The following is a 17,341-nucleotide window of genomic DNA, read 5'->3' as shown; positions in this document are numbered from 1 at the left end:
GGTGCCAGAGGGAAGAAGAAATGTTCAGTCAGTTGGAAATTCTTGGAAAAAGTTCCTAAATCTCAAGGCGACTTGCCTTAGTCCCTTGTGATAAAGGAGGCAGACCCCATGCTGCCTGTCGCTCAGTCACTAGTAAGGTTTTAAAGACCGTGTGGTGACCTTGGCTACTCTGTGTGGGGAGCGGAGGCTATCTTTCTGGAGTGACCTGAAATAGAAAGGAACTTCACAGCAATGGGTGAGTCATGTTTGAAGTACACTTGGTGAAGCCCTGCTGTGCAGTCACTGTTCAAAGGGAGGGAGCCTCTGGGTGCTGAGGGGCCTTGTTCACCGATTAACACCAACTTGCTTTTGGTTTCAGTACTCAAAGCTGGTCTGGAGCTGCACGAGTGGAGGGGTTGCAATGTTTTGCATATTTGAGTAGTGCAGCGTGCTGTTCTGTAATAGTGAATTTTAGAATGAAATGTAAGAGAAACTGGAAGACTTAAGGCAAACAAAATCACCTTGTATTCAGTGGGGAAAAAATGCAAGTATTCGAACTTATTTCAAAATAAGTAATTTCTTGTAATTAGATCTTTGCTTTGGTGGTGAGGACATGTAATTGAAAAAGAACGATATATGTGTGTGTGTATATATGTGTATATATATATATATATATATATAAAGACTCACAGAATTAGAGTGTATGACTAGATAAAGACTGATCAGCAATATAGCAATATTCTGCTGATACTGGATTTCCTATGAATATGAAGAGATGATAACTCTTTTAGAAATAGGTAGTGGTTCAAGAACGGCCTAAATACCAGAGTGCTGAGTTTATTGCATTGCTAATATTCTTACAATGCAAAGCTCCTTGTGCTGTACAAAATTTTATATGTAAGTTTTGCTGATAGCCAAGTAAATATGATTGTGTGATAAATAGATAGCTGGACTTTGTGGGTTTTATACAGGAAAATAAGAACACTCACGCAATCCTGACTTCCAGTATTTTTTTGAATAGCTTTAGAAAGTACAGGTTCAAAATACACAGAAATCCTTAGGGGTTTTCGTGTTTCCAGTTCTTCTCAGCAGTGGTAGGAGCTCTGTGTAGCACACTGCTTGCTCTGCTGTCCCCATCTTAATCTATGAATGTGTCAAGAAGCACGTCTAGTCTGTTGCACACAGCATCTTCCATAGGCTATTAAATATGAACTAAAATGCTGCTTTGCCGCTCAGCTGGACATGTGGATCAGGTGCCCTCTCCTGCAGCTGCATCCTTTTATCCTGGTATAAAAATCTATGAGGACTTCTGCTCTTACCTTTGTTGTTCCTCCATCCCTGTCTTTTTGCTGTTTTCCTAAAGCCAAGAACTTTAAAACTGTAGCATGTTATGAAATTAAACTAGTTCTCTTATCTCTCCAAACACTCTGACTTTTTCCTTTAAGACATAAATATTATAAAAAAGGAAAATCTATTTTCTCGTCAGGTTGGTCATGTACCCTCATGAGGCTATTGGTCCTTTCACAGCTCAGGGACTGCAAAGCAGGGTTTTTTTTCCCCCTTTTTTTTTTTTTGTGCACTTCTCTAATAGTTGTTGTCTTCCTCTGGAGGTTCTCATTTTGCATCTGCTCCATTTCCTATTTTTCTTCTCTGTCTTTTGTTTCCTGACAAATGTATTTTAGGCTTTAGTCAGCCCTCTCCCAATAATTAAGTTTCTTCTTCAGTAGGTGTCAGGCCTTAGGTTGGTCCTTCCAAGGTCCGGATTTCAAAATCTTGCCTCTCTGAGGCAATGTCTGATGGGAAGTTATTCAGGAGATATCATTGGATAAGTGCCATGTATAGCAATAGCTATACATTGTTGAGAAAGGTGGAAAATTAACACACTCTGATCATGCTCTAATGATATTTATTCACTTAAATGTTGCTACTGGCATGCATAAAGAACAAATTATAGAAATATAGCTTGCAGACACGTGCAGATCCCAGAGGGAACTCCTGCTCTGTGAAAGGATTGGATGGCAGCGCACGAGTTTGCTCAGCTGTTGAGGAGCCCACGGGCATGGGCTGCCCCATCCATCATGCTGCTCTGGGGTGGGCAGATAGAGGTGTGTGGTGTGATGCTGGTGAGCAGAGCCGCTTAGATGGGGTTGACTGGGGGAGGCAATAAGCATCTGTGCCAGCTGCAGTTAAACGCTCATTGGACTGTGAGACAGGAAAAGGGGAGATGTTGGTTATTTCCGTCACTGAATGATCTCATTTGGTCTCACTGTCAGTGCTTTGGGGCAGCCAGCAGATTTAAGGTATGCATAAGATTTTTAAAGCAAATACTTCAGTAAGAGCCTGTCACTACTTAGCAGAACAGGTGGTTCTTTGGTAATCTCCTTTTTGTGTTTAAAAAATAAAAAAATAAAAAAAAAATCACTCCAGTCTGTTAAGGTCACTTTTTCATTCATATGAATCACTTTACAGTCAAATTATACTGGGAGGTCTTCAGCACTGAGCAAGAAGCAGTGCCAGAGCTCACTGGGGTGGCTGCTCTGGCTAACGGTGCCTGAGCTCGCTGCTATTCTTCACAAGTTTTTTCATGTCCTATGGAAAGACACTCAAGTGCATGCCCATGTATTCAGGTGCCAGTGTATGTGAACGCCTCTGCATCTTTCAAAACTATTTTGAAATTAGTTCAGAGTGGGAAGCAGATTCAGTTAGAGGTATTAGTAAATTGCATAAAAGCAGATTTCAAGGTGTGGCTGATGGTTACTAAACTCATCTGAGAGGCCAGGAAGCAGCAACATCAGACTAGAGTGCAGAAATCTCTTCCTTATATATAAACTCATCCCTGGGCCCTTTCAGTAAGTGGATTAATTTCACCTTCACCTGGATGTCACCCAAGATGCAGTGGATTTATAGAATGCTTTCTCCTGCTGCTCATGTAAAGTTCATTTCAGTAGCGACCTCATTTGATTTCAGAGGTTGTGTAATAACTTATGACAACCCTCTCCTGTATGTTCTGTGGGTGAAAGATAATGTGAAAAATGAGGACAAAAGAGAAGTTTTTACAAGTCATGCATCTTAGACTATGATGACCTTGACATCTAACTTTAAAGAAGAAGCTTGCTAGTGTGGAATCACTTGCTCAGAAAGTAGTCACTTTTACTTAGCTAGTTATGATCTCTACAAGCTTTAATTTCCTTTCTAACTTGATTTCCTGGATGCTATTTGCCTTTACTGTAGACAAAGTGATTTTCAGACATCTTTTACAAGGCTGGTTCTGGGGTCTGACATCAGGCTGGAGACATTCTCCTGGCATAAGTGCTAATGGACGATGAGTGATAATAGGTAGATTCCTCTGTCACCATGCTTCATGAGAAATTAAAGTAGAAATTAATGCAGTCTATGGAGATTGTACTTCTTGCATTGTGATTCCTTTTTTTTTTCTTCCCTTTTTACTACTTCTTGGGCTGAGACTAAGATATTTTTGTTTTAGTGTCTTATCAGTTGTCAATCCTGATTTTCTGTTACTTTCCTCAGTTTACCTTTTATTCTAATACCTGGGGGTGAAAGAAAGCAGCCAAGACTCCATAATTATGTTATTGAAGAATGCACTGTTGGAGTATCGTGAGTCTGGCTTTTTGCCTGCACTGTGTGCTGAAATCAGTACATGGAGATCTGTAAATTGTATTGCTACATCACTTTAATTATAGCCTTGTTCTCGCTTTAATACTTCATACTTCAGGTGGTTTCTTTGTGTGCTGCAAGTTTCTGCCTATGATCAATGCTTTTTCTCTTGTCTGGTCTCACAAACCTAGTTAAGGGTGATTTGCTGAGTCACTTTTTTTTTTGTGTGACCTTGGGCAATGCTCTATCCATAATTACTAAATGAATCCTTAGCAGTAAATGGGTTTCAATCTATTGAATAATGGTCATGGAGTTCTGGAGTATTCCTAAAACTACTGGAAAAAGTAATGGCGTGTGTTGGACCTAGGATTTAAACTCCTGTGATATACCTGGTGAGAATGACCTTTTGGCGTTTTTCCTAGGGGTGGAAAATATTTGGGTATTAAGGCTATGCACAAAGTAGCTCAAGTATGATTTGTTTAGCCTTTAGCTTCAGTGTCTGACTTGCTTCTGCTTTGCAAAAGTAAGGCTTTGTTGCTGTGCTTACCATTCAGAGTTTTATTAGAATTAGTGAAAACATTTTTTTTTCCTTTTGTTTAGTTTCATCTCTTCTGAATAAATGAAGAAAGTGACTATGAAAGCACAGCATCTTCCTTCTGTTGCCATTAATGATGAGAAGTTTATAACCAGGTAAATTTTTAAAAACGGAATTTAAAAATACAGTAACTTTGCTTTACTCATTGCTCTATATTTATTCACTAAAGGAGTCCTGTAGCAGCAGCAGTTCCTACAGCTTGCTTTCTATGAAGCACTGATAGAACAAAAAGGTCTTTTATTTGGATTTCAAAAATTGAAGCACAAAACCTCTTGGTTTACTGAAGAAACTAGTAAAAGTGCACTGTATGTTAACCTCTTCTTGATTTGTCACTACATAGTTCTTCCAGTTACTTAGTGCTGGCTTTCATTAATTGCTGTGTTTGACTGTCATCACAAAGGCACACTATAAGGGACACCGTGGCAATGCCGTGGAGTTGCTGACTTTACTGGCAGCAGAACTGCGAGGAGACTCTAACGACAATACCATGCAGCCCTACAGGCTTGGAGAGAAGTGGCTGGAAAGCTGCCTGATGGAACAGGACCGTGTTATAATGTTAGACAGTCGGCTGAATGTGAGCCAGTGGTTTTCCAAGGTGGCCAAGAAGGCCAATGGCATCCTGGCTTGTATCAGGAATGGTGTGGTGAGCAGGAGTAGCAAAGTAATCCTGTCCCTGTACTCAGCATTGGTGAGGCCCCAGCTTGAGTACTGTGTTCAGTTTGGGTATCTCAGTGCAGAAAGGACATTGAGGTGCTGGAGCAGGTCCAATGGCAACAAGGCTTGGAGAATATGCCCTATGAGGAGAGACTGAAGGAATTGGGGCTGTTTAGTCTGGGGAAGAGGAGTCTGAGGGGAGACCTGATTGTTCTCTTCCAGTATCTGAAAGGTGCTTACAGTGAGAGCATGGTCTCTTCTCACAGGTGACAGGATGTGGGGAAATGGCCTCAAGAGCTTCAGGGGAGTTTTAGGTTGGATACCAAGAAAAACTTCTTCACAGGCAGGGTTGTTAAGTGCTGCAACAGGCTCCCCAGAGAGGTGGTTGAGTCACCATTTCTGGATGTGTTTAAAAACCATTTGGATGTGGTGCTCAGGGACATGATTTAGCGGGAGGTTGTTAGAGTTAGGGTAGGATGGTTAGGTTAGGGTTGGACTTGATGATCTTTAAGGTCTTTTCCAAGTGATTCTATCTGCCTCTTTGTTAGGGCAGTCTTGGAGTCCTCTCAGCCAAGGTGTGCTAGGCGGACTCAGTCTGGAGCTAGTAGGCTAGTGCATGTGTTAATCCTTTTTTGGACTAAAAGAAGTTTGGTAAGATGGACGTGAGCAACCAATGTGCCCTCACAGCCCAGAAAGCTGTATGTATGTGGGACTGCATCAAAAGAAGCATGGCCAGCAGGTCAAGGGAGGTGATCCTTCCCTCTACTCTGCACTGATGAGACCTCACCTGGAGTGCTGTGTCCATATTTTGGAGTCCTCAGTACAGGAGAAACATAGACCTGTTAGTTTGGGCCCAGAAGAGGGCACAGAAATGATCCAAGGGATGGAATGCCTCCCCTACAAGGGCAGGCTGAGAGAACTGGGTCTGTTCAGCCTGGAGAAGACTCTAGGAAGACCTGAGAGCAGCCTTTCATTATCTAAAGCATGTCTATAAGAAGGAAGGAGACAGACTCTTTAGCAGGGTCTGTTGTGGTAGGACAAGGGGAAATGCTTTCAAATTAAGAGAGGGGAGGTCTAGACAGCTGTAAGAAAACTTTTTATAATCAGGGTGGTGAGGCACTGAGCAGGTTGCCCAGAGAGGTGGTGGGTGGCCCATCCCTGGAGACATTCAAGGTCAGGCTGGACAGAGCTCTGAGCTACCTGGTGTATCCATAGATGTTTCTATTCACTGCAGAGGAGTTGGACCAAGATGAACTTTAAAGAACCCTTCCAACTCATAAAATTCTATCATTTTACAACCCTTACTAAATCACTTTGCTTTTAGCCTGTGATTTCAATTGCCTTTGCAACCACCATGGCCTAAAAGACAGGCCTCACAGGAAGACACAAGTCCTTAAGTATTCTTAAATTGTTCTCAGGGAACTGTCCTCCACAGCTTTCAACCTTCCAAAAGCCCACAAGGTAACAGCTGTCAGTGGAATGATTGCTTGAGATATTAGGTTGTGAAGCAAAGAAGGCTTAAGTATTCAGTGTCTTAAAAGCAAGATCAGCAGGTCTATCACAACATATGTCAATCAAAAATGTGGATCTCTTACTTGCACCTTAATCTTGTTTTGCATCTGGATTCTGCCCCTCTGAGGCCAAGACATGCTTAATCTTGCTTCCCTTTAGCCAGTGTGATGAGTGTTTTTCATGTGCCTGATTCGTATCTAAGTCTGTTATTACTTTCACTTTTGGTGGAATGACCTGAATATAATCCCTCGTAGCTCAGAAGACTCAGAACCAAGAATGAGTTACTCCAACACAGTGAGAGGAAAAAGGGCTTTCAACATCTGTATTTCCAGGATTTAAGATCAAAGTGACTTAAGGCGGATGCTGAAAATGTGGTTTTAGAGCCCAACAGGCTTGATAAAGCCACTCAAAATATATTCTGGGAACTGCAGCAAGTTAATGAAGTAAATAATTTACATCCAGAGCCCTAGAGGGGAATGCAGTTTGAGTTCAGCAGTACTGCCCTAGTGTTAGCTACTGAATAAAAGCCCTGCTTCTCTTCACCCTTCTTGCTCCCTCTCACAGAGAGGGACAAAGATCACCAAGCAGCAGGGCACTACCAAGTTCAGTTAGTGTCATTCAGAAATGCCTTTGCTCAAACGCTCTGGATACGTAGAAATGGAAAGAAGGGGCAGACATAAGACTGTAAGGTATCTGTTTAGAGCAGTCATGGAGACTGGACAGCAAAGAGATACTATGAAATAGTGTTCATTTCATCCCTGAAAATCTCCTTCCTAACTGCTTTGCAATGGCTGATGGGCTGGTCATACTTCTAGGGGAGGTTGCTCTTCAGCTCATCATCTCTAATAAAGGTGCCACTGTCACCAGTGATTGTGCCCTTGTGTATTCTAGGGTGTGGGTGTATTGTGACTGATACAGGAAAACAAACATGGAAAAATTCTCCCAAAATGCTTCATTCAGTGTTTCCTATTCCCTAATATTATGTTCTTAATTCCCTCTCTAAATGTATGTCTTATAGAAGTGTTTAATACTTTGCATATGGTCTCATTCAGAATGCTGCTACATCTGAAATTTTCTTGGTGAACTCAATGGCTTTTGCAGTATATAAAACTTAATTTCTACTGTGCATGGTTGCTATGTGTTATTTGATTCAGTGATGCTGCTGTGAGTCAGTTTTGGTAGTTTTTCTATTTATGCTTGAAATTGGTGTTGAAGCTGTAGTAGTGCTTCTGGGTCTTGAATGATTTCTGTAAGTCTCTGTGTAACTTTGCTGTGAGATAAGCTTTAATTTGGTTTAGAACTTCTGTTATGATATTTTATACTAGACAGTACGGAAAAATAGATGCTATTTGGAAATAAGCTTGGTGTTTTCACTCACCACTGCATATCAGACCATGAGACAATCTTGATTGTTAGTCATCTCAGTTAATTCTTAATCGCCATCAGTGAGGCAGAACTCATGCCTCTCTGGCCATTCTACCTGCATTTTTTTATACATGCAGGTAGAAATTACCTTCTTGAATTGTAGTTTAAATAACCTTTGTTGTTTAACTGATCTGGGAAGAATGTTTCTTGATACTGAAAATATTCATCATCTGGTTTTCTGTTTAGGCTTTTCTAGCTTGAGCTGCGACTTGCTTTTTTCCTTCATGGCTCACAGCACTTCTTGCTTTCTCCACTCTCTTTTGGGCTCTGTCAATGTGGTGTATGTTGTTCTTCAAAAGCAATACTAAAAAGCAGAGCAGTTTAACCAAACTCAGCCTTCAGCTTGTAATTCAAGCAGACTGGTTCTGAGGAGGGTGCTCCCCTGGGTACCTTCTTGTGTGGTACAGCACGGCACTGTCTGCTGGTACAGAACAGTGACCAGAAGTCTCTTTTGCAGAGAGCTGGTGCCTGAGTACTCACCATTTCATATTTGTGCAGCACAGTATTTATTGCTTCTTCCCTATCTGCAAGGCCCATGTGAGCTGCAGTGGGTTTTGGTAGCACTACAGCTGTTAGATGTGTGATCTAGCTGGCATGTTGTAGAAGCACAGTGTGTGTGCCCACAGACTGCTTGGCGTTTGCTCTGTGAAGCGTTTTCACAGTAGAAGGTTATGCTGTGCTCTTTAAACTGTAGAGCAGTTCTGTTTGGAATCTGATACAATGGGCTTGGTTATAACTCTGGCTTGTAGACAGATGTTTTCTTCATATCTATCCATTCTCCTCTCAGTAAAGACTTAAAGCTGTAATGTTGCAAGCAGAAGGAAACTGAATTATTTTGTCTTTGTAGTCGCTTTGATGAAGAATAAATGTAAAAACAAAAATGAATTGAAAACTGTCACGTAGAGAAAACAAATTGTAACCTAACTAAAATCTTCTGCAACATTTTGTATGGGAGCATTGTTCCTGTTTGCTTCCCCCTCACTCTAGCAGGAGTCCGAAGTACCAGTTATTCTAGGGCAGTGCTGTTAATGTCACCTAAGACCAACTAATTCATTTCCTCTGTATATCAGGTCTTTAAAAAAGTAACTTATGGGCAACCCAGTATCCTGACAAAATTTTACTCCTGAAAGACTTAATAATTAACAAACCTATTCAAATGTTCAGTGGGTAACAAAGATTGAAAAAAAAAAAAAGAAAAAAAAAAAAAAGCGCATTACTCTGCCACATAAGCCCTAGATTTTACAGTGGTAGAGATGTTAAAATGTGATTAATTTTATTGTGGTCTTTTGTCCTAGAGAGCAGCTCCATTCTCTTCTGAAGGTCTATAACTCTTACTATTCTGATCAAGAAAATCTGCAGTTGTCATATGATCAGGTAAGGATCTGTGTGAAAATGATACAAAAAGTATAAAGTAATAGTTGGAAAAGTACTGATGGGTACTGGTGCTTAACATAGTTAGACTGAACAATGTGGGATACACCTTGCGCCTTATTATGTTAGATGAAATATATCACTATAATCAAAACAGCTCAGCAAATGCTGAGTCAAGAGTATGTGAGAAGAGAGGTGAAAAAGGTAAGTTCAGACAAGTGGGAATTTGAGATCATTGAGTGAGATTTGCTTGCAATCCCAGTCACAGAAAATCATTCTTTGGGTCGACCTCTCAAGCCTCCGTTCATTAGGTGGGAGGTAGCTGAACTGCAAAGCTTTCTGCAACATGCAGCTCCTCCCCTACCCCTTCAGCTGGAACAGGCAGTTTGTAATGGCCAGGCTGCCATCACTTGAGTTGATTTGCAGATTATCTATCTCTCCTCAAATGTGAACCTTCAGCACAGAGAATGCAACAATAGCCCCAGGAATGTCCCTTCTGTGGAGACCAGAAGAGTCTGTGTAGCTGAAGGACTGATGAAAGTATGAGTCATGCTTCTGATACCACAGTCTCTGGCTTAGCAGTCTAAATATCCTTCAGCATCACAAGATGTTTCTGTTTTACTTGCATCAGAACCAGAAGGACTTTTAGAGAAATTCTGGGCAAATATTGTCTGAAAATTGGAAGTATTCAACTGTCTGTCACAGTTCATTCTGCTCAGAGATCTAGTGACCAAATTTGTTGTCAGCAAGAATGGGCATCAATAACACTGTTGCATTGCCCTACCTCAGTGAGGGTGACTTCATTAATGTTGTCTTCCTTCTTTGACAGCAATTATCTACCCCTTTGCTCCAAAAGAACTACTCACCCAAGCAGAACAAATAAGATTTGACTTCTAATTGCCTATGATTGTGGAAATGTTGGTTGGAAAGAGCCTCTGGAAGAATTATCTAATCCAGCCTCCTGTTCAGAGTAATGCTGACACTAGGTCAGGTCAGCTCTGGCTTTAGTGAGCTGAGTTTTGGGAATCTCTAAGGACAGAGATTTCACACCCTCTCTGTGTGACCTGTTTCCAGGTCTGTGTCAGCATGACACAACAGTATTCCAGTTTAACTGAAGGGAATTTCTATGGCTGTACTATGATGCAGTGCTCCTTTTTTATTCTTTTTTCACCCCAACAGCGAGAAGGAAGTAAACCATTTATTGAAGGAATCTTATCAATATTTTGGGGAGTTCGACATCCTATCCGCTTAAAAATTCAAGATGAGAAGCAGATACCCTCTTTTGTAACACTGAAGTCAACAGAGAATGTGGGCTTGTTCCCCAGTAGAAGGTAACATATTAAGAAGGGGGGGATAGATGATGTTTCGAGGCAGCTCATGAAGGTGGCCTCAAAGGCTATGGCTTATCTGGGATATAGTTGCATATCCTAGATTTCCCAAAGGCTGCAACATCAGGTTGACTGTGCAGCGATGCTCTTCACCAGGTGTAAATGAACTGATCTTTCACCTCTGTTGGGCAGAAAGATGCATCTTGTTCTGGCTTTCTGCTTGAGAATTGTCAAGAAGGTGAAGGAGGAAGCTGCTCTTGTCTATATTGATTGTTCACATGCAAGCACTGAGAAATTTATGTACACAAAATGTTTTTAAAAATAAGAATCTATACATCCAGTAACATGCAGCACCTGAAAAAAATGCCTAGTGGTACACATTCTATACCATGAAGCAGAAAGCTGGTGGATTAATACTAAATTATTGTCTGTGCTAGGTTACTTTCTCAGATGTTTCAGGCATGACACCATTGCTTCTCAGGGCAAAGTTAAAGCCAGGAAATGAATATTTAGTCCATGCAAAATCTGATGTTAAAAAACATTAGAGATGTAAACAAATGAGCTGTTCCTTCAGACAGCTGCCTACGAGTGTTCTATGTTGATCTGAATCCTGCTAGATTTCCCAGATCTTTAAATAAATAAATGGTGTAAGTGCTTAGAACATTTCCTTTTTCTGTTTTTAATACTTTTTCCCAAGCCTTGATTGGTGAATTTGGAATTACATCTGACAAGCAGAAGCTGAGTAATGCGCAATATGGAGGCTGAGCCAATATTTACCCTGAATGATTCCCTGGTAAATTCTGTACTGAAGAGCTCCTTTTCTTAATAATTTGTTGTCTTAGATTGCACAAGGTATATGTTCGAATTGTGGGTTTAATTCTGTCATAATTGCAGCTGCTTAGCTCCAGTAAAACCAGGAACAGTCATCTTCTTGCTCTTGGAATTAGTGGGAAACCTCGCAAGGAGTAACCAGCAATGAACTCGAGTCTGAGGCAAATCTGGTTCTCTTTGTTTACCTTTAGTAGGTCTCTTGATATCGGTTACATTTGTCCTGTATGATACAGTCCAGTCAAGCAGTTAAATTTCTCTTTGCCTTTTATTCTTTCAAGAGTGTATGACTGGTAGCAGATGCGAATCTTAAAGTAAATATTAATTCATGATCACAGAAATGTGAAACTGCCCTGACATGCTTTAAGGTATGCAGAACAGCTTGATTGTTTGATCTTAATTGAACTTTTTAAATGCATGGAACAAAACTGAGATAGTTGTTTGGCATGCTCATTGGAATTAGTTGAATATTGTTTTGACTAGTTATAGGAAATACTTCTTTTTTAACTATTTTCCTACAAACTAGATTATTCTTGGTGAGAGCAGTTAACTGGCCAAACACTTTTTGCTAGAGACTTTATTCAATGAATTATGGAAATAAAGACATAGAAAAAGTTAGTCTTTGGAACAGGCATTCTTCTCAAGAGATGACTTAAAATCCCTGCTGTCCTACAGAACTGGTTTGGAAAGCTCTACAATATTTCATACTCCAGAAATGACCAAGATTTTTTTTTTTTCCTGTGTGTCTGCACATCATCTTACCTGTGGTCGATCTGCAACATTGCTATGAAATATGCAAAGAATTACTGCATATAACTTAAGGGCTGTCATGTTTAACTTTCAACAGGCTCTAAATAGGATTTTGTTATGTTTGGGATCCCTAATTGCACCAATTTTTTTTTTTTTTTTAATGAACAGAAATTTGATTATGACATGAACTAAAATGACTCGCTTTGCATGCCACATTGAAGGCTGTAATCGTGTTCCATAAAGTTTTGAGCAGGGATAGGAATGTGTTATCTGAAGCTTGGATACAAGACAAATTAAATTTACTAAGTTAATGTAGGTTTGTTATTTCAGGGGAATGACACGATGGGGAGAATTTGATGATCTGCATCATATTAGCGGAGAGACATTGAAATCTACTGAAGAGAAGCTGAACTCTGAGAAAAGTTAGTGTCTGTGCTCTTGTGTTCGCTAAGATCTTTGTTCTGTGACTGCAGAAATAATTTTGCATATTAGATCTCAGTAAAGGGTAATTTTTCTCAGTCTATTTACCATTTTTTGTATGTTGCTGAAATAGTGACATATGACTGGTTGGTAAAAATATGGCTGTACTGATAAATTTTCAAATTATATGTACTAGTAGGCTGTGTTTTTACCAAAAAAAAAAAAAAAAAAAACATTCCCAAGAAGTAGAAAAAGTGGCAATTGTTGCCTGTGGCCACTGCAAGCAGCCTACTGCTCTTCATTGTGTGCCCATGCCCAACTCTCTCCCAGAAATGTAAAATAAAATAAATCCCTCCACCATGAACCTTCTCACTGTGTTGGTATTGGCAAGGAGCAAGGTGCAGCTGTACAATATGCTGATGCAGTTTCATTCTGTCTAGGTTATTCATATTACGAAAGCAACACACTGAAGTCCAAGAGCGAGCAGGAACATGACTGTGCTACTCTGCCCAGGGCGGTCAGCAGTGCTGCAGCTGTAAGGAAGAGGACCAAATTCCCCATGATTGCTAGAACAGAAGTAGAAACTCACAGGTTTTCTATTAATGGCCACTTCTACAACTATGAGGTACGGATGTAGTCAGTTTTTCTTCACCTGAGGTTTGGGTACTGGAGCAGAATAAAACCTCTCATGAGCTTCTGGACTTACCCTGCATCACCTTAGCCGGGGGGACATTCCCCACTTGGTCCCCCCTGTACGGTCATTCCTGCGTCCTTGGGCCTTGGCCTCCAGCTCCAGGGAGGCAGGTTTCAAGTGCATACAGCAAAAGTGTGGTTTGGTCAGGGCTACAAAGAATCCACAGTGGTCCTTCCTTCCTGGGGGGGTGCGTTCCCTTCTCCTGAGCACACCATGTACCTTCACAGCAGCAGTGACAATGTACTTGACAGTTTGCTTCATCCCAGAGCTGCACTGGTTTAGATTCGTTTGAGTCTCAACTTTTGAGTACAGGAGTCCTCATATTCACAGCCTTTTGTTGCTATTTTTGTTTCTTAGACATCAGTTTTCACTCCAGCTTCTGGATCAGAAACCAAGATAAGAATTAACAGCCATATGAGAACAAGAGAAGTAATAGAACAATTGCTTCGAAAGTTCAAGGTAATTGCATGCTTACAGAAGCCAGTGCAACTACATTCTAGAAATGCTAACTTGACCAGTGTCCCACCAGTCCTGTGTGAAAAGCAGGACATAACTGAAATCATAATACATGAAATAAAACATATATACATGACAGTAAGCCATAAGTAAGAGGAGTGGCGCTTTTACTTTACAAGTGCTTAATGACTAGATATGCCTAGAAAAGATATGTAATTTGCAGTGACGGGAGAACTAGTGATGGCTTCTTTATGCCTTCGTGCACTGGAGGGGAAATTCACCTTCAGCGTTATTCAGCGCAGAGTAAGGATGTTTGACTGTGCTTCCCCCTAGTGACAGGCCCTAGTAATTGTATTTTTCTGAAAGCAAAAAGGAAGCGTTGCTTAGTGTGAGTGCCTGGTATGCACACTATTGGATCCAGGCACACGGAGAGATCCAGGAAGCCAAGTTTAAAAACTGCACTCTGTGCTCTGTTCTGTGCGGTGTGACTTCTATACAGTTGTACACATATATTGAAAAATAATTTTTGAAACAGTCTTTTTTTTTTTCTGAACCTGGTAGTGCAGGGAAGTGGAAGAGATCACAGGTTGCTGTGTTAGTGATAATATTCTTGGAAAATCCGATTATCATCTGAAAAGAAAACTGTATGAGATAGTTACGGATACTGAAAGGAAACTCCAGTAAGATCACTTTTTTGTCTAAGAAGGTGTGTGTTGCTCCTTTAGGCAATATGGTAGTATTGGGAAATCATAAGGCACTGGAGTAGAAGGACAGGTAATGGCAGCGCAGCTTTGAATCTTATCCAAACAAAAAGTGTCTTCTAACTTCTAACAAAGTCCTAGTTAGTGGGTTTTGGTTTAACATTGAGTTGAGAAACATGTAGCTTATCTGCTGCTGATGAAATGCTCAGGAAACAGTCAGTCTGAATAGTGTTTTGGTTTTGTGTTTACAGATAGAAAACAGTCCCCATGAATTTGCACTTTATATTATCCATGTGTCTGGAGGTAAGCCAGATATAATTGTGGGGTCATTTCATTTCTATTTATCTTCTGTGTACATGGGGGAGACTGCTTACCTTGGAGTGACAGGATTCATCACAGGCATCTGTCCTTGCACACATTGCCGAAACACAGTGCAGCATTTTTGCTTTTCTGGGGCCCCTTAGATATGTGTGCCTCTCTGATGGACAGGAAAACCTGAATAATTGTGTTCTGGGTGCTTTGAGTGCTGTGAGTATGGCTGCTTCCATTAAACAAGCCTCAGCTTTTCCTGTAATTAACATCTACTTGAGATGCTCTTCTGCTGTTACTTCTGTTCTAGATGACCACATGACAGTCTTAGGATGCCAGTTTCCATCTGGCAGTATTATGGAAAAGGGATATAAAGGTTTTAGGGAGTGCTGGAAGATACCCAGCTCAGCTTTGAAATGCTAACCTGTGAAAACCAGACTAAAAGCACTTCATTTGGACTTCAAAATTTTGAGACATAGTCTTGGATCCCCCAGATGTCTAGTTCAAAGTATTCAGTTTTAATAGAAAATGCCCACTTTCGCAATGCATTACGATTCTATTTCTTCTTGAAAATATATATATATATTTTGTTAAAAATAATACTTGAGAGAATGGGAGAACTGAGGGAAATGTACCTTAAATATCCAAATGTGAGTTTGAAAGGATGTTTGAAAATTATGAAGTGAATTTTGTCTCAGTGAGTTACAGCTGCATTGTCAGGCCTAGAACTAATCTCTTAAACATGTACTTGATTACCTAAACTGCAACTCCTTTGTGTTGCATTTTGAAAGACACTGGCATATGGTAGTATAAATGTAGGTGCCACATCTTCCTGAGAATATGCATTAGAGACTTGTTATATCCATAATAATTGCACATCAGGCAAAGATAGAAACTTTGCCAAGAAACAAGGCTTCCAGATGCATCTAGTACTTAGAAGAACTATTGTATATTCTATGTATCAGCACATTGCTTTTAAATCTCAGAAAAGAAGCAGCTGAGAAGTGGAGACATTCCCTTGCTGCACAGACTCCTGCAGGGGCCGTCAGAGAAGGTTGCCAAGTTTTTTCTCATGGACAGGGATGTGGAAGAGGTCAGCAGCGATGTATGTATATCATCATTCTAACAGTTAACAGTATTTTTCCCAGTTAACATAGTCACTAATGAGCATTTCTCTTCATTTTCTTGATAGGTTGCTCAATATATTCAATTTCATCTCCCCTTTTTGGAATCAATTCTGCACAGAATAAACAAAGAAGAAGAACAGGAGATTCAACAGACAATTGCAAAGTAAATAGAAATGAAATCTGGGGGGATCACTTTCAGTCCATTAGAATTCTTACAGTTATAGTTTGGCTCAATAGATTAATGCATTTATGTATCAGGGTGCAGTTACTGCTTACACTGAACTTTGTGGGAATTGCAATTGTTTCTGTATCCTGCATCCCTAAATGAGCTGTTGCTGTGGAAGATACCAGAGTAAATTCCAGACCACTTATACAAGGTTAGAGTTTTTTCATAAAACTGGGAGCCCCAGGGTCACTTCTGTTGTGATTTGGATGTCTTGTGAGCCTTAGACTGGTACTTCAGTTTCTACTTGCTGCTGTGTATTTCCCTGGAATGTGTAAATGCAGTAAATATTGTGGTACTACTTAAGTGTCACTGCATTCAATTTAGACAGATGCAGAACTCCAGATGCAGAAGAATATCCTTTAGAACTTAATTTCTGAAAAATGGCATGAGTGGTTTTGATGGTAGCTCAGTTTTCACAACAGCTGGAGATTAAAGCCACACCAGTGGCTCTGAAACCATGAGGTTGAGACCAATGTGAATCTAAACTAGCTGTGAATCTGCTAACTAATGTCCATCAAATCATTTTGAATAAAAATAGCCAGGAACAGAGGAAAAAAAATAAATAAATACAAGCTATTGCCATTTTCTGTTAGAATGGCTTTCACTGCAACTTTTTTTACCCATTCAACTAGAATGTTCAAGTTCAGGTTAAAAATGTTTTCTAAAGGATTCTGTGTGATTAAACACACTATTTCTCCTTCTCTCTCCTCCCTTCCCTCTCTTTCTCTCTCTCAGATACCTTAAAGAGAAGCGTGTGATATGCCAGCACCTTCAAAATCGAACTTTTAAAAAAACAGAGACTACTGTCTGATGTGATTTGGCATATTGCAACTACCACCCACTGCCTTTGGCAAAGGAAAGTCTGTGTTTTCTTGAATGTGCCATCACTGAAGAGCACTTAGAGCACAAAGGTGTGCAAAGTGCTTCTTTTGACAATTATGCAACTGAAACTGTACACACTCCCCTATGGCTCTGGAATGCAAGTTGGGGACCACCTAAGAAGATGGACTAAATCATCCAAAAGACAAAGTCTGAATCTAACTTGAAACTTCAGATTGGGAAAAGTCCTGTTCTGAAAAGCAAAGGCTTCAAAATCTTCTAATTTCCAAACCATTACCAAGAGTCTGGTATACAGGAAAATGTTGCAATAACCAGTGTGCTAATCGTGCCAAAAATAAGAAAAGAAAGTATATGACTTTCCTTCTGTTAGGAAAAAATGATAAATTTTATTAGGAGGAAGCTTTTCTGTAGAGTTAAGTGGCAAAAGGTATTTATGTATCTAAGATTGCAGTTAGGCATTTCACATAGCTTACAAAAATACCTACATAAGAGAGACCTGAAAGCCCAGTGG

General features: G+C 40.2%; 1 protein-coding gene across 1 annotated transcript; it reads left to right on the top strand.

Annotated features, from left to right (window-relative positions):
- Positions 1 to 4,213: 4,213 nt before the first annotated feature.
- Positions 4,214 to 16,801, top strand: RASSF6 (Ras association domain family member 6; the record flags this gene model as incomplete). The annotated part of the gene is made up of 10 exons (XM_079535155.1): positions 4,214 to 4,284; positions 9,076 to 9,154; positions 10,331 to 10,482; positions 12,388 to 12,479; positions 12,918 to 13,102; positions 13,529 to 13,630; positions 14,580 to 14,631; positions 15,624 to 15,742; positions 15,830 to 15,927; positions 16,726 to 16,801. The coding sequence occupies 10 exons, from the start codon at positions 4,214 to 4,216 to the stop codon at positions 16,799 to 16,801; spliced, it is 1,026 nt and encodes a 341-aa protein (XP_079391281.1).
- Between the last annotated feature and the right edge of the window lie 540 nt (positions 16,802 to 17,341).

This window comes from Tetrao urogallus, assembly GCF_951394365.1.
Source record: "Tetrao urogallus genome assembly, chromosome: 4".
NCBI lineage: Eukaryota > Metazoa > Chordata > Aves > Galliformes > Phasianidae > Tetrao > Tetrao urogallus.
Note: the sequence above shows the minus strand (reverse complement) of the source record. Positions and strands in the feature narration are given on the sequence as shown.